Source organism: Propithecus coquereli, unplaced genomic scaffold, assembly GCF_000956105.1.
Source record: "Propithecus coquereli isolate 6110/MARCELLA unplaced genomic scaffold, Pcoq_1.0 Scaffold110, whole genome shotgun sequence".
Taxonomy (NCBI): Eukaryota; Metazoa; Chordata; class Mammalia; order Primates; family Indriidae; genus Propithecus; species Propithecus coquereli.
The window spans coordinates 277,296-304,785 of NW_012134970.1; the positions used below are offsets into that span (position 1 = coordinate 277,296).

At 40.2% G+C, this 27,490-nt stretch overlaps 1 protein-coding gene across 1 annotated transcript in view; it reads left to right on the top strand.

Annotated features, from left to right (window-relative positions):
• Positions 1–27,490, top strand: part of SKP2 (S-phase kinase-associated protein 2, E3 ubiquitin protein ligase) — a 30,936-nt gene that overhangs the window by 630 nt on the left and 2,816 nt on the right. Inside the window, exons 2-9 of the mRNA XM_012649908.1 lie at positions 153–424; positions 10,700–10,811; positions 13,652–13,795; positions 14,923–15,057; positions 16,837–16,935; positions 17,999–18,129; positions 23,538–23,589; positions 23,762–23,869. Of these exons, the coding sequence (XP_012505362.1) occupies positions 153–424; positions 10,700–10,811; positions 13,652–13,795; positions 14,923–15,057; positions 16,837–16,935; positions 17,999–18,129; positions 23,538–23,589; positions 23,762–23,869 (1,053 nt within the window). The remainder of the gene's footprint in view (positions 1–152; positions 425–10,699; positions 10,812–13,651; positions 13,796–14,922; positions 15,058–16,836; positions 16,936–17,998; positions 18,130–23,537; positions 23,590–23,761; positions 23,870–27,490) is intronic.

Sequence of the window (27,490 nt, forward strand, 5' to 3'; positions counted from 1 at the left end):
TGGGAACTCACCGAGGGCATGTAAAAAATGCAATTCCATTAGCTGTCGTGAAAGTTTTCTACAATACATAAATTGCAACTCTTTTATGCCTGCCTCGGAATTATTTATGGGTGTATTTTAGAAAGGAACTGGGGTATTGTGCGCTTCTGCAGGAAGCACCTCCAGGAGATTCCGGACCAGAGTAGCAACGTTACCACCAGCTTCACGTGGGGATGGGATTCCAGCAAGACTTCTGAACTGCTCTCAGGCATGGGGGTCTCTGCCCTTGAGAAGGAGGAGGTGGACAGTGAGAACATACCCCAGGAACTGCTCTCAAACCTGGGCCACCCGCAGAGCCCCCCAAGGAAACGGCTGAAGAGCAAAGGGAATGACAAAGACTTTGTGATCGTCCGCAGGCCTAAACTAAATAGAGAGAACTTTCCGGGTAAAGTATGAGGGTAAAACTCAGTTATGTAAGGGGTGGATTGACCTATTGTTGGTAAACCTTTGTTCAGGGATCTTTGTGACCGATCCCTTTTTAAATTGCCTAATTCTGAAGTTCTTTTCCAATGAAATGGAGCAAGTTGTCATTGAAGTGTACAAGAATCTTGGTAAGTATATATCTTCTGGTGCACAATCAACTTGAAAATTTTAACCCATGAGAAGACATCCCTGCCTTTTTCCTTAGAAGGGAATCTGCCTGCTCAGAAGCCAGCTCAGTGTCACTGATAACGAAAACATAAACAATGTTCTTCTTGTTGGATTCCTTTGCTTATAATCTGCTGCTTTTTACCCCTTAAGCTTTTTGCCTTAATCACTTTAGTTATTTATCAGTGGACTGCTAAATGAATGTTCAACTAAGTAGAGAAGACTTATCTCCTCGGGTCCACTCCCAAATGGGCTCCTCCTGGTATGTTCTGTCTCCATTATTGCCAGCACTATCTCTTCAGTCATTCAATCCGAAAACCTGAGTCAGTCAGATTCCCACCGTCCCCCAACATCCAGTCAATTATCACGCTCTTGTCTAGTAACTATTTCTCAAGCTCTCATCATCTCTTTGCTGAACTATTGGAATGAACTCATAATTTCAGCCTTCTCCCCAGATCCATCTCCCAGAACTGAAGTGGATTAACTGAAATGTAGAACTCCCCATATCATTCTCCTTTTAATAGCTCCCCAGCCCCTGGTTTCTCAAGCAGGTAAATGAGTACCTCCCAGAATGGATCAGAACCCTCAGTACTCAGAGCCATAGGGTAAACATAGGACATTGACCTGGGATTATCAGTTTTTCTAGGTAGTAAGTCATTTAAAACAATAATTCAAATGTTTGCTGAGCACATGCTATGTGCTAAGCATTGTTCCAGGTGCTGGGGATATAATAGTGAACAAAACATAAACATTCCTACCCTCATGGGGCATCCATCCTAATGAGGGAATGCAATAAACATAATAAATATTTTACATAGTATGTTAGATGATAAATGCTATGGCTCAGAACAAAAATAAAGCAAGCCAAGAAGGAGTGCAAGTCCTAGGGTGGGAAGATAGATTACACTTTTAAACCGGGTATTTAGGGAAAGCCTTAATTGGACAGTGGCCTTTAAGCAAAGACATAATAAAGAAGGTGAGGAAGAATGCCATGCAAATATCTTGGAGAAAGGAGCCCCAAGCAAAAGAAATAGCTAGTGCAAAAGCCCTAGGGCAGAAGCATGACATGTTTGTTTGAGGAACGGGGAAGCCATGTGCCAAGAATGGAATGAGCAAAGGGGAGAATAGAGGGAGAACAGGTTACAGGTAGTATTGAGCAGAATTGTGATTTGACCTGATTTAACCCTTTAAAAGGACACACTAATATGTTGAGACTAAACTGTAGGGGCTCATTGGAGGGGTGATAAACAGTGGTCAAATTCTGAATATATTCTAACATTAGAGTCAACAGAATTTAGGAGGCTGTTGAAATTGTCTGTAGAAGAGGTGATCAGAGTCTAAACTGAAATTGGGTAGGTGATGGACAAGAAGAGATAGATTTATTACATAAAGAAGAGATCTTGCAGAGCCAAGGTAGATAAGTATATTTCTAAATTCTACCATCTGGCTTTTTTTGCAGAAGTGTGAATAGGTTGGTTGCTTGCTTGCTTGCCTGCTTGGTTTAAAAAAAATTGTTTGTTTTTGACCCTTTCTTTAGGAAAGGAAAGCTTGTCCAAGTTATGGTCTGAGAATCCACATCAGGAGTTGAATTAGAGTGATAGTAGAGGATTGTGGTGAAGGCAGACAGATCTGGGTGTAAACCCTTATTCTGCTGTTTGCCAACCTTGGGAAGGTATTTGAGCTTTCTTTGCCTTAGTTTCGTTATCTGTAAAATGTAGTACTGTAATAATACCCACTTCATAGGTTGTTGTGTAGATTAAATGAGAGTGACATAAAAAGCTATTAAGATGTTGTTGGTACCTAACACTCAATAAATAACCCAGCGAATATTGGTCAGCAAAATTTCTGACACCATTTGGGGAGCTAGTTGACTTTGTCTTTTGTCCTTAATACTGTTGGTCTGACCCTGTTAGTGTAGAATCTTTTTTCTTCAAAATTTAATGTTCACTGCTATTTTTAGCATCTGGAATGTAGCCATAGCAATTTGTTGCTTGACCAACCAAATGTGGTGAAAGATACTAACTGCTAAGATGAACAGACTTTGATTAACTTGTCCAGTGCTGATGGCTTTTGACATGGAGTCTGATTGCCGTGTGCCCCTCCACAGTCACATACACTGATGTAAACAAAGGCATTTTTCAAGTAAGTCACTATGGGAACGAGACAGAAGTTTGAGGGATGGTGGCTGTCTCCTAGGAATTTGCAAGTAAGTTTAGGAGAAAAGACAATAAAAGAATGAGAGTAGCTCCCGCACAGCAATACATGGAGACTAGCAGACTAGCAGTAGATGGGTGGCTCAGGCAATGAGCGCTGTAGGGGGCCAGAGGGAGGGAGCCCTTGTGCCAGCGTGACCCAAAGCTTCCCAGAGGCAAAAGGGGTCCCGTGGTGATTCCCATCCAGGTGGTTGTGGAAGATCCTCCTCCTTCCGCTCAGGAAAAGTGGAGGGTCTGAGGAAAGAGAGAAGGATCTGAAAATGGTCTGATCAATGTACACAGTGTTAAAATTGACTTCAAAAATCTATGTCTGAATTGAGAGAGAAAAATAATGACTTTTTGTATTTGTTATTACCTACAGTAAACATGAAAATAACAAAATGTAAGTCATTATTTTTCCCTCTGCAGGGAAACCAATGTGCATGGACTTATACACGTGATATAGATTGGTTAATTGGTGTGGGGGGAGGGTGAATGCCATGGTGCAGGATGAAGGACAGCTGGTGTCGAGGATTCCCAGTGGGCCTTCGGAAGCCTGGGCCTCCAGTGTGGCTGGATAGTCATTCCAGGGAGTTTTGTCTGCAGTTGTCAGGACAGGTGGCTGAGAGCTATGCCAGGATTAGAGTAGAACAGGCCACACCTGCTTAACATAGATATCTGATGACTGGCCCTGGGCTGTGAGTTTTTGCTGGTTCTGTGCTAAGCAGTCTCTCCCTGTAGGCCCCAATCCAGCCTCACAGCTGGCAACTAAATCCTCTGCATCTGTTTATTTTGGAAGATACAAGCTATGTGGCCACCCTATACCGGAACAGGTCTGATTGGCCACTTGGGTGAGTGTATGGAAGGAGTGGGGAGGAAATGGCCCAGCGGTGAGGTCAGTGATAGACGGGAAGAGGACAATCAAATTTTATTTATGATCATGAAATGCCTGTCCCCGACCCTTTAAACAGATGATGGCCATAAAAACAGAGTTGAACTAATTTGTTGATCAGCTTTTCCAAGGCTGTTAAATCCTTGAAATTCCAGACCCTACAGTGGTTCTCAGACTGGAGAGACTAAAGTTTAGTGTATATCAGAATCTTCAAGGGAACTTGTTCAAAGTGCAAAATTCCTGAGATTCTGATCCAAGAAGTTCTGGCTTGAGCCTGGGAGTCTGTGTTTTAATATCCCCAGGCAAATATTTCTCCCCCAACTATTTTTTAACAAGTAAGAAATATATTTTACACTGCTATCCTGGGTGTGTATCTGAAACAAAAGTTTTACAAAATTATATTTCCCCCCTTACTAAGATATTTTCTATTCTGTTCTAGTCCATTCTTTAAATAAAAAAAAATGCTAGTCAAACTCACTAAATTGACTTCATGGCCCATTAATGAGCCTCAGCCTACAGTTCCTAAATCTCAGCTCTGGAAGAGCCTTTTTGAGATCCTCCCAGTCATCTTTCTTTGTTGCATAGCTTCCTTTCATTCATTCAACAAATGTTTATCAAGCACCATGCAAGGGATTTGTTCTAGCACTGAACAGGCAAAAGACCCTGCGCTCAGAGTTTATACACTGTACCTTATTCCCCAAATCCCAATTCCCATTGTTTCTTTGTTACTCCTCCCACATCCCAGACTTGAGCAAGTCTTTCATAGAAATAAAGGGTTGTGGGGCTGAGGGGTACATTGGGGGTACCCCTGTTTAGTTTTGCTTTTTCACCTGGCCAAAAACACAAAAATACCCAAGGCTAGCATGGTCTCGTATTTTCTCTTTATGATTTGTGGGAAGAAGCAGAATTCATCTGGAATGGCAGAATCTGTTTGTAGTTCCCCAGAAAGGAGGCATGGGGTGTTGCCACTTAACACAAATCAGCAAAAGCAATTGTGAGCTGAGCACCTCCCTTTAAAAACAAACAAACAAAAAAGCCCAGTAAGTGTGAGTACCAGGGCCGGCTTCTCCTGCAAGCTTAATTTGATTATCTGCGCTTAAAGAGAGGAACAATTTTAAAAGTCAAAATTTTGGTTATGATTAGGATTATTTTGGATTTCCAACTTGAATCTGAACATAGGCAATGTCTTAAGAAATAAATATGTCAAGCAAGATTAGTCACCTATACTGAAAGATAATGCATAGAAAACCTTCCAACAAGCCCCTCTTCCCAGAGGAGTGTGGAAAGCGTGGAAGGTGATGAGATTACAGAAGTGTGAAGGTGGGTTTGCACCTGAGGAATAATTGGAAATAGTGGCAGGTGAAGCAGGTTTGCGGATCTGGCCAGTTTGTGCCCTTTCCTGACCCTGAAGTATATTTAACTACTGTCCATTTCTTTGAAGACTGGAGGCCTTGGGTTTAATAACTATTTCCCTTAACATGGGGCTGTGTGTAGCCTTGGTCGGTTTAGCAGAGGCAAGTGGAGAAAAGATCTCCGGATTTTCCCTTCTGCGGCAGTGTAGTCAAGAATCCAGGAAACAGATGGCTGATGTTTTCAGAATTAAATAAGGCAAGTAAAATTAGATTAAGCATATCATAGCTTGCATGCCAATTACTAGAGCAACTATTGAAGACAAACTCCTGCCCAATCTGCTAGGACAACAGCCCACCTAAGGGCCCTAGAATCAGTATCATCCTGTGGCCAGCTGAGTGAGCCTGGGGTACTTGGCTGCTAGCTGAGGCTGTACATTTTGTTGATCATTGTTCCTTCCATTCGTGGTGAACCAATTGATATATCTCAGCATCTTTATTTTATTTCCTCTTCCCCCACTGCTCACTCCCTAACCCTAATTGATTTCTTCTCCCATAGCAAGTCAGACTTAATTCTCAGCTTTTCTAAACTTGTAGAATAATCAAGTACTCCGAACAGAGGAGAGCATAGAGTCTTCCAGCATGCTGGGGTAGAAAGAGGGCACGATGATAAAATACTTAGTACACAGCTTGCTGCAAAGATTAGAATGAGTGTGCTTTAATGAATGCCTGAGGCTTTTTAAGGTTTCCAGTAAATGGCAGTCTTAATTGTTAGATTGTGTATTTGTTTACTAGTTCATCTCTCAGTGAGGCTGTCAGACAGGGGCTGTGGCTTATAACCAGCTTCCAGCACTAGTACATTAGTAAGGCACCCATGAAATGTTTTCCCAAAGTGGAGTCATAGGCCATCCTTGTCATTTTACAAATGAGGAAACTGGTTCTAAGAGGCCAAAAGTCTTGCCTGCTTATAAAATAAAGAGTGTTAGTCATTGCTTTGTGAAATATCAGTTGAGCACTTCCTTGTATTCAGTGCAGGCTCTATCTTCAGCACTAGGCATGTAGTAGTTAATTGATTCATAAGAATTAACTAGTCTTTATTAGCACATTCACTGTTTGCATGAAGAGGGAGTAAAGAGTATAATACATTTAGTAAATATTCATCAAGTCTTATTATGTGCCAGGAATTGTATTAGGTACTAGGTGTGCAAATCTGGGCACAGGGCCTTCGGTGGTATCCTGGGTGGGAATGCTTCTTCAAGCAAGTACCACTTAAGCTGAAATCTGGAGAATAAGTAGGAGTGGGGCAGGAGATGATAGAAGTTGCAGCTCAAAACCCTCCTAACTCTGGACTATTCTTTTGTACTTCTTCGTTCCTAGGTCTGCTTGCCTCTACATTTATTGCTATACCAAATTTTCCTTTTACCACTTTAATTACCTATCTCCTATTGCTCTTCTAATTTTTCCTGATTTCTTATGTCTTCCCAATAAAATAGGAAGCACCAAGTTTTTAAATTTATTTATTTCTCCTGCTCTGCACGTCACAGCGCGCTTTTCCAGTTTCTTTTCCCCAGCAATTTTTGTGGACACTGTTGGTGCTGTCTTTAGCCCCTTGCAGCTCACCGTTTCCTCGCATACTAAAGGCTTTCACGTGCACGTAGGTATGATTCCATGCTTGAGAGCTTTCTCTGATCAGGAATGCTGGGAAGTTAACACTGAGCCCCCAATCAATGACGGGCAGCAATTGGTGGATTAATACCCCAGCACCCATGCCCTCGGGTGAGACAACTCTGGGGCAGGTTCTAGATGGTCTGCTGGTGTCCCCAGAAGATTTGAATAAGCATTAACCTGCTTATTAACATACCCCAAGTTGTCTTCCTTCCCTTCCACATCTCTCTCCTCCACTTTTTCCACTATGCTTCATGGCATCGCTTTCCAAATAAACTACTTAAAATTAGATCCTTAGGACCTGCTTCTGGGAAACCCAAACTTAAGAAGGGTTTTGGTAAATCATGCCATGCAGCCCTTGTTTGTCCAAACCCTACTCAGACCTTGGATGTTTGCCTGTAGGTGAAAATTCACAGCAGCATTGAAAAGAAAACGTCCTTGCAAGAGGAAAATGTACAGACTTAATGGGGGAAGGAGAGGAGTAGAGGCAAAAAAGAGGTTTGACTCTCTGCTGTTATTTAATCTTTTCTTCTTGTTCATCATTTAATGTTAATATGGACCAACTTTCAAAATAAGTCTTTTTATTCCCATTCCTACAGAAGAAGAAACTTAGGCCTGGCGAGATTAAATAACTCGCCCAAATTCATGGACTTGGAGGCCACACAGCCAGGATTCTGATGAAAGCTGTGCTTTTCTTCTCAATCCCGTGGTTCTCAGGCTTGTTGGGGAGGCCATGCACCTGGTATCAGGATGGTCTTTGCAGATCATAGTAAAATCTCAACATATTAGATCTGAAATAACTAAGTATGCAATTTTTTGCCAGATCAGATATTAGAACGTGATCTACAGATGCAAGAGACAGCAGAGGTCAGAGAGTTGGACTAATGGGAGAAAAATTTGAGAAAAGCGTATCTTTCGACTTGTTTCCAATTTGGGGAGCAGGGCAGGAGCTTGGTTTGAGAACCTTTGTCCTCTGCCCATGTTGACTTTGGGGGAAGTTAGTGGTGGTGACAGAATGGTTGTCACACTGAGGAGCTTCAGCATAACCTCCAGCTGCCTCCCTCGGTTGTAGTCCTGAGTCAGTATAGATGATCTGCCTTCATTTCTCTACCCCTAGCTTTTAGGACCGCAGTCAGCCCTTTAATTTTGTCTCCTAAAGAGATGGGGGGTAGGCATTAATTGAGCAACTGCATATCTGCTACTCATTCTTCCGTAGAGGCCACTTCCTCTAGGAAGGCCTCCCTGACCACTACTCCACTCCCACATGCTGCGCAGTGCCCTGAAGCCTGCTGTAGCCCATCATGACGGTTTATTGAAATTTCCTGTTTGTCTGTGTCTTTCAAACTCTGAGCAGAATAAGGGTCAGGACCATGCCTTGTTTATCTCTGTATCCCTAGAAGCTAGAACAGACCTCAGCATGTAATACATGTTTAATAAATATATAAAGGAATGAATATATCATATTTTGTGCTAGTTCCTGGAAATAGATTATTAAAAAAAAAAAAAATCAGGTTCTTGTTCTCAAGAACTTGTGGCCTAGTGGGGGGTCTAGAAAGATGAGTAAGTAAATAATAAAATTATGGTACATAAGTGACCTATCCTTGGTGATGTCGTGGGAAGCCTTCCATAGAAACTGAGGCTTTAATAGCAATTTTTTTTTTTTTTTTTTGAGACAGAGTCTCACTCTGTTGCCCGGGTTAGAGTGCTGTGGCATCAGCCTAGTTCACAGCAACCTCAAACTCCTGGGCTCAAGCTATCCTTCTGCCTCAGCCTCCCAAATAGCTGGGACTACAGGCATGCGCCACCATGCCCAGCTAATTTTTATATATATGTATATTTTTAGTTGTCCAGATCATTTCTTTCTGTTTTTCAGTAGAGACGGGGTCTCACTCTTGCTCAGGCTGGTCTCGAACTCCTGACCTTGAGTGATCCACCCGCCTCGGCCTCCCAGAGTGCTAGGATTACAGGCGTGAGCCACCGCACCCGGCCAATAGCAATTTGATTTTAAATGAATAGCAGTCGGAGGAGGGCACAGCATGTATTGACTCATTGAGATGTGACGCAGAATAACTCATTCTAAGAATTACAGGTAGCTCCAAATGGCTAGAACATATTTCTAGATTAGAAACCTAGAAAAACGAGCTGGGCCCTGGCTGAAAGCTTTAAGCTTCGTGCTAAGTTGTGTGGCCTTGGGGCTAAATATCTGGGTAGTACCATTGAAGGGTTCTAATTGAGGGAAGGGCATGATTGTTTAGAAAGACTACCCAGGGCAGCAGCTGTGATATTTATTTGTCACCCTCCTTGATGTACTTCTCCATCATGTCCTTACTCCCACTTACACAGGGCCTGGCGCAGTGTACATGCTCAGTAAATACTGGTACCTTTGAAATGGGCACGGGGTAGAGGATAGCACTAGAGCTGGTGCGGAAGATTGAAGAGAGAGACACTAGAAAGGCTGTCACTGGGCTGATCTAACCACTCTTTCAGTATTTAGTGCATACTCATTTCCTTTTTGGCCAGTGTCATATTGTCCTGATCTTGTGGGCTTATACTATATAGTCATACCTAAGAGTTTAATTCTTGTTTCATAGCTATTTAGAGATTGCTTTTATAAGACAAAGAAAATTGGTCTTCCACCTTTCTCCTATTCTGAACACAGCAGCCAGAGTGATCCTTTTAAAATGTCAGTGAGAGCCTGTCATTTCTATACTCAGAACCCTCCAGTGGCTCCTCATCGAACTCAGAGTCAAAGCCAGAGGCCTTATGACTTAGGTCACCTTGTGACCCAGCTGCTCTCACCTCTCTGATTTCATCTTCTACCATCCCCCTTGCTCACTCTGTTCTACACAGGCCTCCTTGCCGTACCTCAAAACAGACATGCTGTTCTCAGCACCTAGAACACCTCACATACTCACTGGGCTCACACCCTCAGTTTGTCTGAGCCTTTGCTCAGTGATGGCCGTCTCAGTAAGGCCTTCCCTCACCACTGTGTTAAGATTGTAACATGCACCTCTGGACTCTCCATTCTCTCCCCTACCCTGTTTAGTTTTTCTGCATAGTGCTAATCAATTTTAACATATCATACAATTTACTTAATGTTTTATATGTGATTGTCTCTTCCCCCTCACTAGAATATAAGTTCCGTGAAGGTAAAATGTTTTGTCTGTCTCATTTGCTGCTCTTTCCCTAACACTCAACATGATACCTAGCACCACAGTGGGAGCTCAGTAAATATTTGTTGAATTAAGAAATGAGAGTCCCCTTCTGATATTGCTGTTTCTAGTAAATTGACTTCAGTGTGCTCTCTGCACATCCGAAAGAAGAGGGAGGAAGCTTCAATTGCCTTTTAAAATTAGGTCACCACGGAGTCCATCAGAGAGAAACAAAGCCTTCTTTAGCAACCAGAAGCATCACAGTATCTTAGACATCATTGTAGGACACTTGAGAGGGGTGGGGACTTGCTCCGTGCCACTGCCAATACCGTCCTTGCCTGCGATTGGCCGGCTGGAGCGGAAAGGAAGAAGGATATGAAAAATATCCTTGGTTTTCTCCTTTCTCATTTGCTGGAGAAGTGTGGTGCTCGCTTCAAGGTACATAGACAGTGGGTTGAATACAAAAATTATTGAGAGGATGAGTAACTCAATTAGTGTTAAAATCCCCCTTCAAGCTAAATGTTGTGCATCCTTTTTATCAGTGGTCCCCAACCTTTTTGGCACCAGGGACTGTTTTCATGGAAGACAATTTTTCCACAGACCGGGGAGGAGGAGTTGGGCGGGGGGATGGTTTTGGGATGATTGAAGCACATCACATTTATTGTGCACTTTATTTCTATTATTATTACATTATAATATATAATGAAATAATTATACAACTCACCATGTGTTGGGGACCCCTGCTTTACATCTTAGAAAGCCTCAGTGGATGGGAGAAGGTAAGAGAATGGTGATGGGCAACCATGTTTTTCCTCCTCAAAGGTGTTTCATGGGACTCTCTTCCGGACGAGCTGCTTTTGGGCATCTTTTCCTGTCTGTGCCTCCCTGAGCTGCTAAAGGTCTCCAGTGTTTGTAAGAGATGGTATCGCCTAGCGTAAGTATTTTTCACCCCTTTGGCATATGTAGGGGAGGAAGAAAAGAAGAAGGTTATTTGTTTTGTTCTGGTCTTACTAAAAACCAAGAAAAAAGCAGCAGCACAAAGCAAACTGAGTATCTTCCTGCTTTTATTACTAGTTAGTGTCCTCATTTCACAGTGGAAGAGGGGTCTCCTGGAGGTGTGAGCTTATCCATTTCTGAAAACCTCTTTGCCCTGTATTAGCACATGTTTCTTGGATGGGGACTAGGCCAGGCCGTGTGCTGAGAGAGGGGGGAGTTATGGAGGTGCATGAGGACGACTGTTCCTCTCACCAGTGGGCTGAGCAGGCTCATGGTGGGGAAAGAGAACACAGGGCTCTGGCGTTAGACCCCAGTGCGAACCCAGCTTCTGCCATATACACTCTACACGATCTGAGAAAATTAACTGATGCTTCTGAGCCTCAGTCTCCCCAAATGTAAAATGGGGCTGATGGTACCTCCAGTATAGGGCAGTTACGAGGATGAAATGTAAAGATGCGGGTGCAGTGCCTCACTCGTGGGTGTTTTCAGCACAGGGCAGTCCTTGGCAATGTTTTTGCTGGGTTTTTGGCAACACTTTTCAGGTGTGGAAGGTGAGCTGCATATGGAAAGTCTTGGGGAGCTGGGAAGGCAGTCACGGGCCTGAAGTGAGAAAAAGACTTTATTTTCAATTGGAACTTTTTACCCTCTTCATCCCCATCCTATGCCCGGTCATTGTTTGCTTTGTATTTAAAGGCCGTCTATCTGGCTTTTCCTTCCACATATCTAGAACTCTTTTTGTGTGACAGCAGGAGCCTGTTGCCTTCAAGGGTGGCCGGTATTTACAGGCATGGGCTGTTTGCTTGGAAGAGCTACAGAGAGATTTTCACACCTGGAGATGCTGATGCATTTCACTTACCTCCGCCCAAGGAACCCCATTTTGATTTTCTCTTTCCACCAGCTGTGCATTAGTCCTCTGCATGCAGAATCTATTCATCCTTTTTTTAAATTTTATTGTATGTATTTAAGATGTACAATAGGATGTTTTGATATATATAAGTGAATTGGTTTCTATAATCAAGCAAATTAACATATCCATTATCTCACATAGGTATCCATTTTTTGTGTGACGAAAGCCCCTAAAATCTACTCTTTTAGCAAAAATCCTGACTACAGTACAGTATTATTGTCCTCATGTTGTACATTAAATCTTGAGACTTGTTCATCCTACATATCTGCTGCTTTGTATCCTTTGTCCTACATCTGTCTCCCCCAGAATCCATTAATCTCCATCTTAGTTGTCATAAAAGTAATAACTGACATTTATCAAGCACTTGCTATGGGCCAGGCAGTGTTTACAGCTTAATCCCCCATATGACCTTAAGTGACTGTGTTCGTGTCATCTCAGTTTTAGAGACCCGGAGACTACAGGGCCAGGAGCAGTAGGTTGAGAGATAAGTAGTCAAGGAGGAATCTAAGGTCTGGCTAACTCCACAGCCTTAACTGTAGCACCGTACCTAGCTATGTTTGGTTTAGGGTTCAGGTAGCTCCTGAGTCCATCCTCCTGTGATATATTCATCTTCCTAAAGATCTATGTTATTTGGGAAGAAAGTGAGTATTCCAAAACCTTTCCCATATTGTTACTGAATGCTGGTTAGGCTATAGTTTACCTCCCTGCAAGAGGAAACATCTGGCATGAGATTTGAGACCAGAGCAATGCTGACCTGGTATCAGTTCCTTGGAAGCCAAAATGGATTTGAGTCTGGGCGAGAGAAACATATAAAAGCATGCCAGTCTTTTAAGAATCTCTTATTTACAATCTACTTTTTAAATAATAGGGGTCAAATCACACACTGACAATTTCTTTGTGATGTAATTATTTTATAACCCTGGCCAGTGGTCCACTTATTTTTAAGAACTATTTAAAAAGAAAATTTTAATACACCTAAGCATTTAAACTGTTCCCTCATATGCTTGTACTCCACATTTTCTTTTATTGAATTCAACTGTGGATATTAAAACTCCCTTATTGTGGTGTTCAGCACATTTTTGGATCCTCCCATTTGCTTTAGAAACACTATCCATAATCCAATAAATTTTCACCATTTCCTTTCACATTAGTTCATACACACACACACATCACACATACATACATATGTGTACACACTGAGTGCTCTCGGTTTTAAGCTTAAAAGGTGTTAGAAAGCACAGCTAAAATATGACTACTTTGTCCCAGTAGGTATCTATGACAGCCATATCTTATAATAAAATAGTGCTAACTTTCCTTCCTTGAGCAGTATTTACATGTTAGGTAACTATGGTAACCTGTTTATGCATAACAAAAGCAGCAAGTGGTATCCTTTAAGAAGTTTTGAACCTACTCACCTAGTAATAATCAGTTAAGTAATTTGAACAATTATTTTTAAATTTGTCGAATTGAATGCTGGCATATTATTCTCTGGGTCTAAATCATCGCAGTGCTAATGTTAGCATTGAACCATCTAAATTGGAAATATATAGAAAGAGAAAGATAGAAGCTTTGTCTAATATGACCAAGAAATAGTCAATAGTGTCTGAAGAAATTTCTCTAATTCTCTATATAGAAGTTTCTCTACATAGAAAGAGAAAGATGGAAGCTTTCTCTAATATGACCAAGAAATAGTCAATAGTGCTTTAAAAATATCACAGCTAATTATTAATCTATAGTCAGATTAAAAACAAAAGTTCCTTCAGAATGTGCTTTAAGAAGATTTAGCAGCTGTGTCCTCATTAGCAATGTTGTTGAGGGCCCCTAGCATTCAGTGTGGCAACTGACCAAATTAACCACCTCCTCTTTTCTAGGTTTGATGAGTCTCTATGGCAGACCCTGGACCTCACAGGTAAAAATCTGCACCCAGACGTGACTGGTCGGTTGCTGTCTCGAGGGGTGGTTGCCTTCCGCTGCCCACGATCATTTATGGACCAACCATTGGTTGAACATTTCAGGTAAAAAAGAAAAATCCCCAGAAAAGTCTGTTTCTAAATCTTGAGGTACAAACAGATCAAAACTTCTTTTGTTCTTTATCCAGCCTTACAGCCTGTGCCAGTGTGGGATGTTAATTGCATGGTTTGCTATGCAGCTTTTGTGTTGAAACTGGCGCAGGTGTCAATGACACCATTCCCATTTCACTCAGGATTACTGTCAAGCTCTTCCCAGGGTTAAAGATGCACATTTAGCTTCTCAGGTCTGGTCTTCAGTAGATGGGATTGTGAGTCCCTCTGGGCAGGAGCCAAGCAGAGCTTTCCCCTGCAGATGCAAGGCTGCCTAGTTATTTCCCCACTGCCTGTTTCTGATAAATGGAAGTCTGAGGAGTCTTCAGATTAGTAGCTTGGGGTTTCAGATCCTATCATGGAAAAATGTACAATCAGAAAAGAGTGCCCTCTTTTTGTTTTGTAGAATATTTTGAAAAAATATTTCTTTGTTATTGGTAATTTTGCAATATGAATGTTTATGGCTGCCTTCTCTTCTTAATACTCTTACTGTCCTTGGGCAAACTGTGTCCTATGTACCCACATTTATACCCAGGACACTCAGTTCCTCATGTGTAGCTCAGCCCTCTCTTTCAAACTCCCAAATTTCAAATTACCTAAAAACTTCTGCACCTGAATTTCTTCTAACTACTTCAATATTAGCATATCTAAAATCAAACTTGGCCTCCCTTTAAAACATGCTCTTCCACTATCTTCCCTGTTTTAGTAAATACCAGTGCCACTTACCCATTTACCCCCCTCCCAAAAACAGTCATTACAGCCTTAACCTCCTTGTCACCCACATCCAGCTCACTTCCATCATACCCACTTATTAATTTTCTGAGTGGGACTGTATTGGCATCTGCACTTAGCAAAAATCCTCTAGACATCTGCACTTGGCAAAAATCCTCTAGAATTTGAGTGAGGCTGAGAATAAGCTGATAGCAATTTGTTTTATGACCAAAACTATAGTCAATACTTGAAATGTGTATTTAGGGTCTTCTTTGTCATTGGCTGCTCATTTGGGGAGAAGGGGTCTGATTGATCTGGATGTACCTGTGAGAGCCACCTTATGGAGCCTCTTTTTTTTCTTCTGCATTCAGCCCTTTTCGTGTACAGCACATGGACCTGTCAAACTCGGTCATAGATGTGTCTACCCTCCACGGCATTCTGTCTCAGTGCTCCAAGTTGCAGAATCTAAGCCTGGAAGGCCTGCGGCTTTCGGATCCCGTTGTCAAGTGAGTGGCAGCCAGAGCATGTCAGAAAGGCAGTGGTTTTTATGGGTATGAATTTTGTTCCCCGTATATAACTAGGATGCCCTTCTATCCTTAGAAGGCCATAGAAAATACCTAGTGCAGTGCTCCAACTTCTGCAGAACTTTCCAGGACTCATGGAGGCAATACAAGTTTGAATGCTAACTATATGCTAGGTTCTGGAGATACAGGGATGAACACTGCATGGTCCCTGTCTCATTCATGGGAGAGAGAGATAATTACTGGGTAGTGCGTTTATTAAATGCATTGGTGATTATGTGGCAACACACACAGGAGACCTAATTAAATTTAGGTGGGGCAGCCTTCTCAGAGGAAGTGACTCCTAAGCTGAGTATTAAGAATATCCAGGTAGGAGATCTCCAAGTGACAGAACAAAGGAAGCAGCCTAGGTGAAGGTGTCTGTGTGGTTCTAAACTCTTAAGTAGTTGGAAGTTGCTGGAGCATAAGACTCAGGGAGGGAAGTGACAGGAGCTGAGCAGAGTCAGAGAACAGATTATAATGGGCCTTTATGCTACATTGTAAGAAGCCTGGACCCTGTGTTAGGCTATAAAGAGGGAAGCATGGTGGAGAGAGTGGTTCTGAGAATGGAAGGAACATGTCAGAATTGGAATTTGGAAAATTAACTGGCTGGGCACCATGCAGGGTCCATCAGACATAGAAGAAACTAGGGTAGTTTGGATACTGTAGTGTTCGAGAAAAGATGAAACCTGATATAAAAAATATAATAGCAGCTAACATGTTTGGGGCATTTAGTATGTGCAGGTACTAAGTTCTTCAAGTATATTCTCATTTCATTCTGACCACAACCCAATGAAGTATGTTCTTATTGTTTCCTTTTTATAGATGTGGAAAATGAGACCCAGAGAGACTGAATAACTTGTCCAAAGCCACACAGTTAGGAGGCGGCCAAACTAAAATTTGAACCTGGCAATATAATAATTCAGAATTCTTGCTGTTAATCACTAAGTTTCACTAAGTTAGGACATTTGGGAATGTTATAGAAGAGAGGGCAAATTTGAGAGACATTTAATCAAAAGAACCTGGTGATTTTACAAGTAGAAGTTTGTCTACAAGCGAATTCCAGTTATGGGTGAAATAGATATATGTTTATTCCATTGCCTTTTTTTAAATTCAAAAAGTACCTTGATTGATGTTTCTTACACATTTATTCTGTGCTAAGTCATTTATTACAGTATATCATTTAATCTTAATAACTCTACCGAGAAGGTACTGATAATGCCATTTCACAGATGAGTAAACTGTGGCAAAGCTTGATGTCACAGAGATAATGATATGTGGATTTTATTTATTTATTTATTTATTTTCTAGAGACAGGGTTTCGCCCTGCTCCCCGGGCTAGAGTGCAGTGGCAGGATTCATAGCTCATTGCAGAACTCTTAGGCTCAAGTGATCCTCCTGCCTCAGCCTCCCAAGTAGCTGGGGCTGCAGGTGCTCACCACCACACCTGGCTAATTTTTTCATTTTTCGTGGAGACTGGGTCTTGCTATGTCACCCAGGCTGGTCTCAAAGTCCTACCCTCAAGCGATCCTCTTACCTCAGCCTCTCAAAGTGCTGTCACTACAAGCATGAGCCTCTGAGCCTGGCCGATATGTGAATTTTAAACTCACTTTACGAGAAGACCTGTGCACTTACATACACTAGCCTGCTTTTATTCAAATGTTTATTGATCAAATAAGAGTGTCTTATTGGTCTTATTCCTCTGGCAATATTCTTTTTTTCCAGTAATCTCGCGCAGAACTCAAATTTAACACGACTAAACCTTTCTGGGTGTTCTGGGTTCTCTGAATCTGCCCTGAAGACTTTGCTAAGCAGCTGTTCCAGGTAGGAAAGATTTGAGACTTGATTATAGAACTAGTGTATCAAATGTACAATCATCTCTCACATCCGAATAGAATTGGATAAACTTTTTGAGCCATTCTTAATTCTCAAGGCTCTTGATTTGGATAACGTAAAATCCTTTACCCTCCAAACTTTTTTCTAAACTCAGGAGCGTGTTTATCAACCTATGGTTGAAAGAAATCTGTTTACACTTGACTATACTGCCGGGTTTCTTTCCAACAATATCTGTAGACCTCACTTACAGTTTTTGATCAAGTTGTTGCATTGTAAATATAGATCATAAATTTGGACCATTCTATTAATAACGCCTTTTATTAATAATGTCACCATGTAAAGGGTATTGAGTTACAGATATTACTAAGTAAGATACATGGTTTATAGAATACACAGTACTATGTGTATGTGTGTTTTTTTAAGTATCTCTTGGTCTCTGTGGTACAGCATTTTTGTACCTGTATCTTATTAATGATTTGTTGGAAATAGATTGCCTTTGAGTAAGAATTTTATCAGTGAGATAAAATGTATACTCCTACATTTAGTCAGCAGTGCCAGGAAGTGGAGAGTGGCTTTAATGGTTGGACATTTTCTCTGAAACCCTCATTTGCTCAGTTAACAGAGGCACAATAAGATGAAGTGGCTTTTTGCAATGTCAGCATATCTTTATTAGGAATCCCCAGTGCAATACGTCAATTTTTTTTTTTTAAACATCTTGGGCAATTGCTTAGTCTGTGTGGTTGGTGGTGGCTTAAGAAAGAAAACATAACGGCTAGAATTTCTACCTTCGTGTCCTGGAGTGAAGTTTGAGCCGTTGGGAGAAGAAGGTGCTCCCTTTCATTTCCAGAAGGGGGCAGCATTCACTGAGGCCTTTGCTCTGATCCACTGACAACTTTCAGGGGCAAACTGGGCAGGCTCAGGTAAGCAAAGGTACCTGTTGCTAGAGAAGCAGGGGTTCCGTGCATAGTTAGTAGCTTTGTATTTTCTTTACTTGCAGCCTAATGCAAGCACCTTCCTGTGTGATGGTTTCATACTCTCCTCTTTTGTGCAGATTGGATGAGCTGAACCTCTCCTGGTGTTATGACTTCACTGAAAAGCACGTGCAAGTTGCTGTCGCGCACGTATCAGACACCATCACCCAGCTGAATCTTAGTGGCTACCGAAAGAATCTCCAGAAATCAGGTTAGAGCTTCCAGGCCTGGGCCACTGGGACCTTACTGACAATAACAGATTGGATTTATGGAGCGCCTCGTCAGTGCTCTTCTGCATAAGTTGTCTCATTTCAGCCAGTGCATGTGTTATTCCCATTTTTCAGATGAGGTAGCTGCTGACCAGAAGGGTTAGGTAAAGGTGAACAGCTAGTGAGCTAGTCAAGATTTGAACCCAGGATTCAGAAGTAGAAACCTTTATATTTGGAAACAATTTATTTTTAAGCAGAAGAACTTTTAATCAACTAAATTATTAGATAAAACCCCAACATAAAAATAAGTAAATGCAGTATTTGGTTAGTATCAAGTAGTGGTTGTCCATTGGGGGTAATATTGCCCGCAAGGGGACATTTGGCAATGTCTGTCACAGTGGCAGGGGTGCTACTGGCATCTAGTGGGTAGAAGCCAGGAATGCTGCTAAACTCTGCATAGGACAGCAGAATAGCACACAAAAAATAATCCGGTCCAAATGTCAGTAGTACCAAGGTTGAAAAGTTCATATTTATGACTTTTACTTTTTAATTCAGTCTAAGAGGGCAATGAGATGGTTTAAATGAATACAGGCATTTGAAGTCAGGAGAAGTGTGTAACAGTTACCATCTTTATAAAGCTTAACATTTGGTTATGCTTTGTTTTGTTTGTATAATATTGAGAAATTTACAAAGACAAGCGGTTGCAAATGCAAGTTTTTTTATGGCTTCACCTTGCCAACTCAGGCTAACATTCAGTCTGTGGGCTGTACGAAACCGGTTTTAACTAGCAACACACATCAACCATATTTTGATGTCTTGATATTGGTACTAGCTCATTTGAGTATATGTATTTTGTTTATTAGAGTTTTTATTGTACTTAAAAAGATTTGAATCAAACATTTGCTGAATATATCCTAAAATTTAAGTAGTATTTGAAAACTACTTCTCCAGGACATGCTGTGTCCTCTGGTAAGTAAGATATATATCAGGCTGTAGAAAACAATAGCTAGAGGCTCACGAGCGGGCAGTGATCCGAGTCCTTTGCCTGTGTAGGGACTCGGATCTGGACTGCTGCCATTCCAAACACTTGCATTTTCAGACAAGGGGAACATTTTCTTTACAGATCCTTAAAAGCAGCAAATATGTCTTGATTTCTTACCACTCCCTCCGCCCCAATACTTCTGTCCTACATTTTTTCCCTTTAAACACTATTTTAAATCTGATGCTAATATTACACAGTCATTCTCAAAATATGTAAAATATAGAAAAACACAAAAGGAAACAAATCACTGTAATCCAACATCTTGCCAGTCTTTTTCCTGTACAAAAGTGTTTTTTAAAAATGAGACCTAGTGTGTGAAATACTTTGTAAATATGTTATTATTTTATTTTATTTTTATTTTTTTGGATAACTTCATTTTCAGTGGCTATGTGATATTCCATCAAATAGATATGGAATAATTTATATTAAAGCCATGATTTATGCAGCTGATCTAATGGACATTTGGAGTCTTTCCAGTTTTTCCCTTCTATAAACAACTTTATCATGGACAAAGAGAAATCTTTGGGTGCATGTATAAGGATGGATTCTTAAAAGTGGAATTGCTTAGAAGTAGAGTCAACAATTGGCCATCATTCTCAAGCTTGCCAAATTACCTTCCAAGGAGTTTAAACTCCCACCCACAAGCATCCTCTTCATGTGGAATCCCACCACTCATGGTTCTTCTGTGTTCATTCACAAGGGAAGGGAAGGCAGTGCCCTGTTTACATTTCATTTCCACATCTGGATCTCGCACTACTTTGTTGAAAGGTTTTTCTGAAATGAACTGAGGCCCCGGGTGCAAGGTTGAGAAACCGCTCTAGGCGAACTGCCGTTAATTAAGCCATTTGGCTTAAAACTCTTCTCTTTGTTCCTTGAGAAAGAGAACCTGTTTACTGAGTTTTGGCAGAAATAGTAGATAATAAAATCCCACTTGCTAGACACATTGAGGACAAGGGTGAAGAGACAGTGTGTGTAAGTTGAAGTGCTAGGTTTTTAAATTATACAATGGGAATAAAAAATTTTTTCATTTATGTCATTAACAATAGCACACACTATTTCATTATATATAATGAAATAAGATAGTCTGACGTTGGTTTAACTCATAGACTGGTGCCAGACTGCCTGAGTTCAAATACTTACTCTGACATTTACTGGATAGCCTTGAGCAAGTTGCTTAACGTATCTGTTCCTCAGTTTCCTCATCAATAAAATGGAGATAAGTAGAACCCACTTCTTAGAGTTACAGTAAAGAACAGACGAGTTAATTAACAGATGAGTTAATACATGTGGAGCACTTCTTGGCACGTAGAGTTCAGTTACTGTTGGCCGTTATTACTGCCCCTTCCTCCATCACTACCTTTCCATGGGGCAATGAACAAGCAGTGAACAGGGTCCTGGAAGACTGAGCTTTGGTCTTGGATTTGACCTTGACGTCTATGGCCAAAACCACCTCTCCTCTGAAGTGATGGGTTGGATTTTATGGTTTCTAAGATCCCTCCTAGCTCAAGTGGATCTACCATTTGTGATAAAATGAAGGAAGCAGCGACACTTGGTACTAACTACTGTTGACTAACCCTTCCTGCCAAGGGAAGACAGGGCTAAAATGAAGGCCAGAGAAGGAAACTAACCAATTTTATCCCCAGTGTTTGGTTCTTTCTGCGGTGGTATCAGAGTAAGATTGTATCTAATTTTGTTGATGGCTAGTTGGCTGGCTAGATGATCGGTCACTCAAAATTTTACTGTGCACTTTCTTCATATTTTGGTCATTCATTAAACAAATGTTTGCTGAGTAATGCATGAAGCTCTGTTCCAGACTCAGGAAATGTAGCTTTGAATAAGACAGGGCAAGTCACCCTTGTGAAGCTTACTTTTCTAGTGGAAGAGCCAGACAATGAATAAATGTTATGAAAAGAGGTGAAAATGCAAGGAGGAAAAATAAAGCAGAGTAAGCAGGTAGAATGTGGCAGAAAGGGGGCTGTTTTTAGGTGGTGTGGTCAAAGAGAGGGCCTCTGTGAGGAAGGGACACTTGAACAGGTGATCAAGTGAAAGAGGAATCCATATGGATATGTAAGAGAACATTCTGGAACAAAGGATCAGCAAGTGCAAAAGGCCTTGATACTGAGCAAGGAGATGAGATAGCTAAGGGCTCTGTGAGCCAAGGCAAAAGCTTTGGATTTTTTCTGAGTCAGATGGGAAGCTGTTGGAGTATTTTGAGCAGAGCCATGTTATGATCTGACTTAATTTTAAAAGACACTCTAGTGCTACATTGAGAAAAGGCTGTAGGGGAGAAAGTATGAAGTAGGGAGACCAGTTAGGAGATTAGGGTGGTAACATTTAAGGTGGTAAGAAATGATAAGATTCGGGGTGCATTTTGAAAACTGACATAATAGGATTTGATGACAGATTGGACGTGGGATGTTAGAAAAACAGTTAAGTGCAATTCCAAGGGTTTTGGCCCAAGCAACTGGATTTGTGAAGTTGTCACTTACTGAAATGGGAAAGGTTTTAAGGAAGGAGCAGATTGAGGGGAGAGATTGAGCATTTGGCTTTAGACATAAATTTGGATGCCTGTCCCATGTCCCAGTGGTATGCTGAAGCAGTTCAAAATGCAAGTCCAAGATTTAGGGGAAGAGATGTAGTTGAAGATACAGCTGTGAGAAGGAAAAAAACCCTTAAACGTTAATGAAGTTTGCCTGTTGTTTTAAATAACTTACATCTATTGATTCATTTTCTGAATAGAAAGTAGCTCACATGACTTTCTTCCAAATTCTGAAGTTACCTGTACTCCCAGCACCCTTGATCACCGCAGCTAACATTTTGGTATATTTCTGTCCAGCCTTTTTTTCCCTTTCTCTCTTTCTTTTAGTGGGTGCATTTGTGTGTAAATTTGAGTCTGTGTGTGTGGGTTTTGACTAAATTAAGATTATAGAACTTTGTATATATTTTGTTATGTTTACTATACAATATCTCCTTGTATTTTTTCATGTCATGAAATGTTATCAAAAAACTTTTTAAGAACAACAGTTAGCACTGTATCCATGGAATGGATGAGGTTACTATATTAAACTAATTGAAGGAGAGGCTGTTCTAACTATTGTTACGTTGAATATGTTCACACACATCTGTATTTTTCTAAAAGTGAAATTACTGAACCAAAAGGCAAAATGTGTAAGGCTCTGAATTCTTTAAAAAAAAAAAACAAATCGGTTCAGCCTTCTGAGTCTGTACATAAAGCTAAATATTCACTTGGTGTGGGGGGATGCTGCTTTATAATAGAATTTCTTTTCATTTGATGGCTGAAAAACTACATTTCTAATTTTATTTCATAGTTTTTGTTCCATTTTTATTATCTGTATTTTACAAATTAGATTTGTCACCTTCTTTTTTTTTTGAGACAGAGTCTTGCTCTTGTCGCCCAGGCTAGGTCATGATAGCTCACTGCAACCTCAAACTCCTGGGCTCAAGCAAGTCTCCTGCCTCAGTGTCCCCAGTAGCTGGAAGTACAGGCATGCACCACCGTGCCTGGCTAATTTTTCTATTTTTAGTAGAAACGGGGTCTCCTTCTTACTCAGGCTGGTCTCGCACTCCTGAGCTCCAGCGATCCTTCTGCCTCGCCCTCCCACTGTTACATATTCTTTGCCTACAATCTATTGTTTATCTTTTCTTTCCTCTTTATATGTATAAGACTTAACTCTCTGTTTAATGAATGTTGAAAACACTTATTCCCAATTTTCTGTTACTACTTTGTTTTAAAAATTTTATATATTAAATTTAAGTATGGGAGTAAAAATAAATAAATAAATAAATTTAAGTATGTATTACCTGTATGTTTTCTTCTATGTTAAAAATGCCTTACCTATCCCAAGATTCAATAAGTAATTACCCATATTTTTGCATTTAGAACTTACGTGAAATTTATTTGGATATATTATTTGAGTTGGAGAAATAATTTTTTCCAGTGCTGGTAGCAATATTTTAATAATCCATGATTTCCCTCACTGATTTAAAGTACCATCTTTATAATATATTATGTATATATTCTAGTGTTTGGTTTTGCTTTTTGCTATTGTGAAGGGGATTTTTTTTCTCCATTATTTTTCCAGCCAGTTATTGCTGATACATAGATAAGCTAAGGATTGTTGTTAACCAGTCATTTTACATTTCCAGTAGTTTTTCACATGATTCTCTTGGGTTTTTTGGGTAGAAAATTTTATATGCCAAGATGATCATATAATCTTTCTAATAGTGTACAACTCTAATTGCATTGTTCACACTTCTAGCACAATGTTAAATGATAGTAGTGACAGCAAATATCTTTGTCTTGTTCCTCATTTAATAGTGACCATCATATTTGTTTGTTTTTCCTAGATGTCTCTACTTTAGTTAGAAGATGTCCCAATCTTGTCCACCTAGACTTAAGGTATTTTTTTGTTTGTTTATTTTAGATCAAAAGTTGAAAAATCTGGATTTCTCATTAAATGGGGAACGGATCTTAATGTCGAATTGAAGGAACTAAGCAGTAGCTTATTTTTATCTTCTCCATCTACAATTGATGGGTGGTTTTGAATATCTTTTCTTCTGCTCTGTTACAGTGATAGTGTCATGCTAAAGAATGACTGCTTTCAGGAATTTTACCAGCTCAACTACCTCCAACACCTATCACTCAGTCGATGCTATGATATAATACCAGAAACTTTACTGTAAGTATGCTTTATTTTTAATGCTAATAGAAGGCAGGAACCAACATAGATGCCGGGTGTTAAAATCCATTATTATTAATAGCAGACATTTGAAACTGAAATATTAATGTTAGTATACCACAAACTAGCCAGGAAAGACCAGCAAAATAAACCAGGGCAGAGTGTTTTGCTTAAAATGTCTTGTAAAGTTGGGTTGACTGAGATCATTCACTAAACATTTATTACTTAGCTGTAAACAGTTTTAATTACTAGCATATCTTATTAGTATGTGTGGAGGACCTGGAAAAGATGCGGATAACCTTTACCTCCTAGGAACTCAGAGTGTAATTGGGAAGGCAGACCCAATGTCTGTGGGTTGGTGTCTCTGGTGTTTTTCCCTCTACCACCACTCAGATTTTCCACATCAACTCAGTTGATTTTCAAAGCCTTCATCTGGGCTTAAAGGAAAAATTCTGTACCTTCTAGTGATGTATGTCCTGAATGGTCAAGGAATGGGAAGAATAAAAGCATGTAGGTGGTGAACAGGGAGGAGATTAAGGTCTAAAAAAAGTGAAGTGACTTATCCAAACCTGATGGTGAGTTACCAGCTGAGCTAGGTCTAGATCCTATATCTCCTGAGCAGATGCAAAATACTCTGTATCTAATCTGGTGGCTCATATGAGGATTAATTTTGCCTGCTCAGCAACTCCACAGAATCAAGGGAGTGCAAAGAAAAAAGGAGTCTAGTCCATCCATCTTTCTTTCAGGAAGTGCTATACCCAAGTCATCCTGGGAATAATATCATCTTTTTCTTTTTAAAATGGTTCCCTTTATTTCATTCTAAAGGCCTGGAAAAGTCTTCATAATGTCAAATGTAAATGTGAAGCAATTTTATTAAAAACCACCAGAGGTCAGTATCTTGGCCTTGGTCAGTTGCTCTCTCTTTCTACAGCCAATAGGCCCTGAATGTAGCTGCTGAACTCATTTAAATGACAGTAATTTAGCTGCAGGTTCCTACTTGAGAAGGGTGGTAAATTGAGTGAGAATTTATTTAGTTTTTTAAAATAATGGTTTGGATCTTATAAGTTAGTTTCAAGAACTGATGAATTAAAATCAGATTCTTTAGCTGCATGGGGTTAACTAGTAGAATTAGGAAATCTGTTAATTATGTATTGTAATTAATCTTGGGGCTCGGGCCTGAGCTGGTATCTCATTTGGAAAAGCATTGCCTAAAAAGGATGCCAGCATTTACTTAGATGGCTCTCAGATGTCGGGGTTTAGATTCATATACATGGAACTCATTGAAATTCCCGCCCTCTCTATTTTCTAGCATCCAGAACTCCTAGGAACTTCTAGCATCTACCCAAAAAGGTTTCTCTGTCATCCATTCTTTCCTGTCCTTGCCATCTGGGCTCCTGCTTCTTTGCCTGTGCAGCCCCCTGGGGAGTGTGGTGATAATTCTTTTCTGGTTGCTTTTCTCAAGAGAATATATCCGTGTTTCTTGGTTTTGTTCCTTCTCTGCAGAAAGGAAGAAGCTAAGCAGGTAATAACCCAAATGCTTTTTTTCAGTCAGAGGCTGTGAGCCCTCACGTTTTAGTATTTTTATTCAGTGGGATAATAGTAATAATGGTAATAGCAGTACCTGCATAATAATCGCATAGTAATACCTGTAGGTAGTGTGAATTGATGGTTAAGAAAATGGGCCTGAAGTTACAGACCTAGGTGTGAACCTTCACTGCGTTATTATTTTTTACTTGTCTAAATCTTATCATGAAATAAGAGAAACAGGGGCATCAGGAGTTTAGTTACAAGTCACCCCACTGGCATAGAGTGAGAAGAAGAAGGTGGTGTCCTTTAACTTTAAGGTAAAAGAGTATGGGTTTTTTTAGGCATTATGTAAATAATATTAGGTTGGTGCAAAAGTAATTGCAGTTTCAGACCATGAATTTTAAATCATTTTAACTAGGCTCAACACAACTTTATTAATCAAAATTGGAACCGTTACAATCAACACATTTTTGCCAAGGAGAAATAAGTTTGTTTATTCCTGTAGTGTAAAAATCCATGCTTTGGGATTCAATGAAGTCTTGGAAAGCATTTTCTGCATCCTGCTGGCTGTGGATGTGTTTTCCCTGCAAAAAGTTGTCAAAATGCTTGAAGAAGTGGTAGTCAGTTGGCAAGAGGTCAGACGAATATGGTGGATGAGGCAAAACTTTTTAGCCCAATTTGTTCAACTTTTGAAGCGTTGGTTGTGCAACACGCGGTTGTCATGGAGAAGAATTGGGCCCTTTCTGTTGACCAATGCTGGCTGCAGGCATTGCAGTTTTCAGTGCATCTCATCAATTTGCTAAGCCTACTTCTCAGATGGAATGGTTTCGCTGGGATTCAGAAAGCTACAATGGATCAGACCAGCAGCAGACCACCAAACAGTGACCATGACCTTTTTTTGGTGCAAGTTTGGATTTGGGAAGTGCTTTGGAGCTTCATCTTGGTCCAACCACTGAGCTGTTCATCACCAGTTGTCATATAAAATCCACTTGTCATTGCATATCACAATCCGATCCAGAAATGGTTCGTTATTGTTGCATACAAAAGAGAAGATGACACTTGAAAATGATGATTTTTTTTGATTTTTGGTCAACTCATGAGGCACCCACTTATTGAGCTTTTTCCCCTTTCCAATTGGCTTCAAATGCTGAACAACCGTAGAATGGTCATCATTGAGTTTTTCAGCAACTTCTCATGTAGTTGTAAGAGGATCAGCTTCAACAGTTGCTCTCAATTGGTCGTTGTCAATTTCCAATGGCCAGCCACTATGCTCCTTATCTTCAAGGCTCTCATCTCCTTTGCAAAACTTCTTGAACCACCACTGCACTATATGTTCATTAGCAGTTCCTGGGCCAAATGCATTGTTGATGTTGCGAGTTGTCTCTGCTGCTTAATGACCCATTTTGAACGCAAATAAGAAAATCACTGGAATTTGCTTTTTGTCTAAAATAAATTTCCATAGTCTAAAATAAATATAAAATAAACAGCAAGTAATAAGTCATTAGCATAAGAAACATGAAGCGAGAAGAGCGCATCAAAATCATGTATAATATAGCTACATTTATTTAAGAATGTATTACAATATCAAATAGCGAATTTCAACACTGCTAAAACCACAGTTACTTTTGCACCAACCTAATATGTTGATTTATAATGTGAATCCTTTAAGATGAGTTTATTGGTACCCTATCCTTTTAAAAGTTTCTCAAGATAAAATGAGAATTAGAAGGACTCTAATTTCAGTCATTCTGGCAGCTGATATATTTGAGATTCATTATAAACATTCCAGGCTGCCTCAACAGTAATTTCCAGAGAGCCATGTATACCGAAGAATTTAAGGCTGTTTATTTCTTATCTTAGAAGTGAGAAAATAAAATTTGTCTTCTGTAATAATAATGTATAAAATACTTGGGAAATTGTAGGTTTTTCTTCCTCATGACCTATTCCCCTTGTATTTATTCCTTTCTTAATTGGTCTTATTCCCTATATTTAAACTTTCTTCTAATTATTCCCTACTTCTTGTTCAAGCAAGAAACCCAAGCTGGAGACCGTAAACTGATCTGAGGTTAGGGGAGACTGAAGTCTCCTATGGTA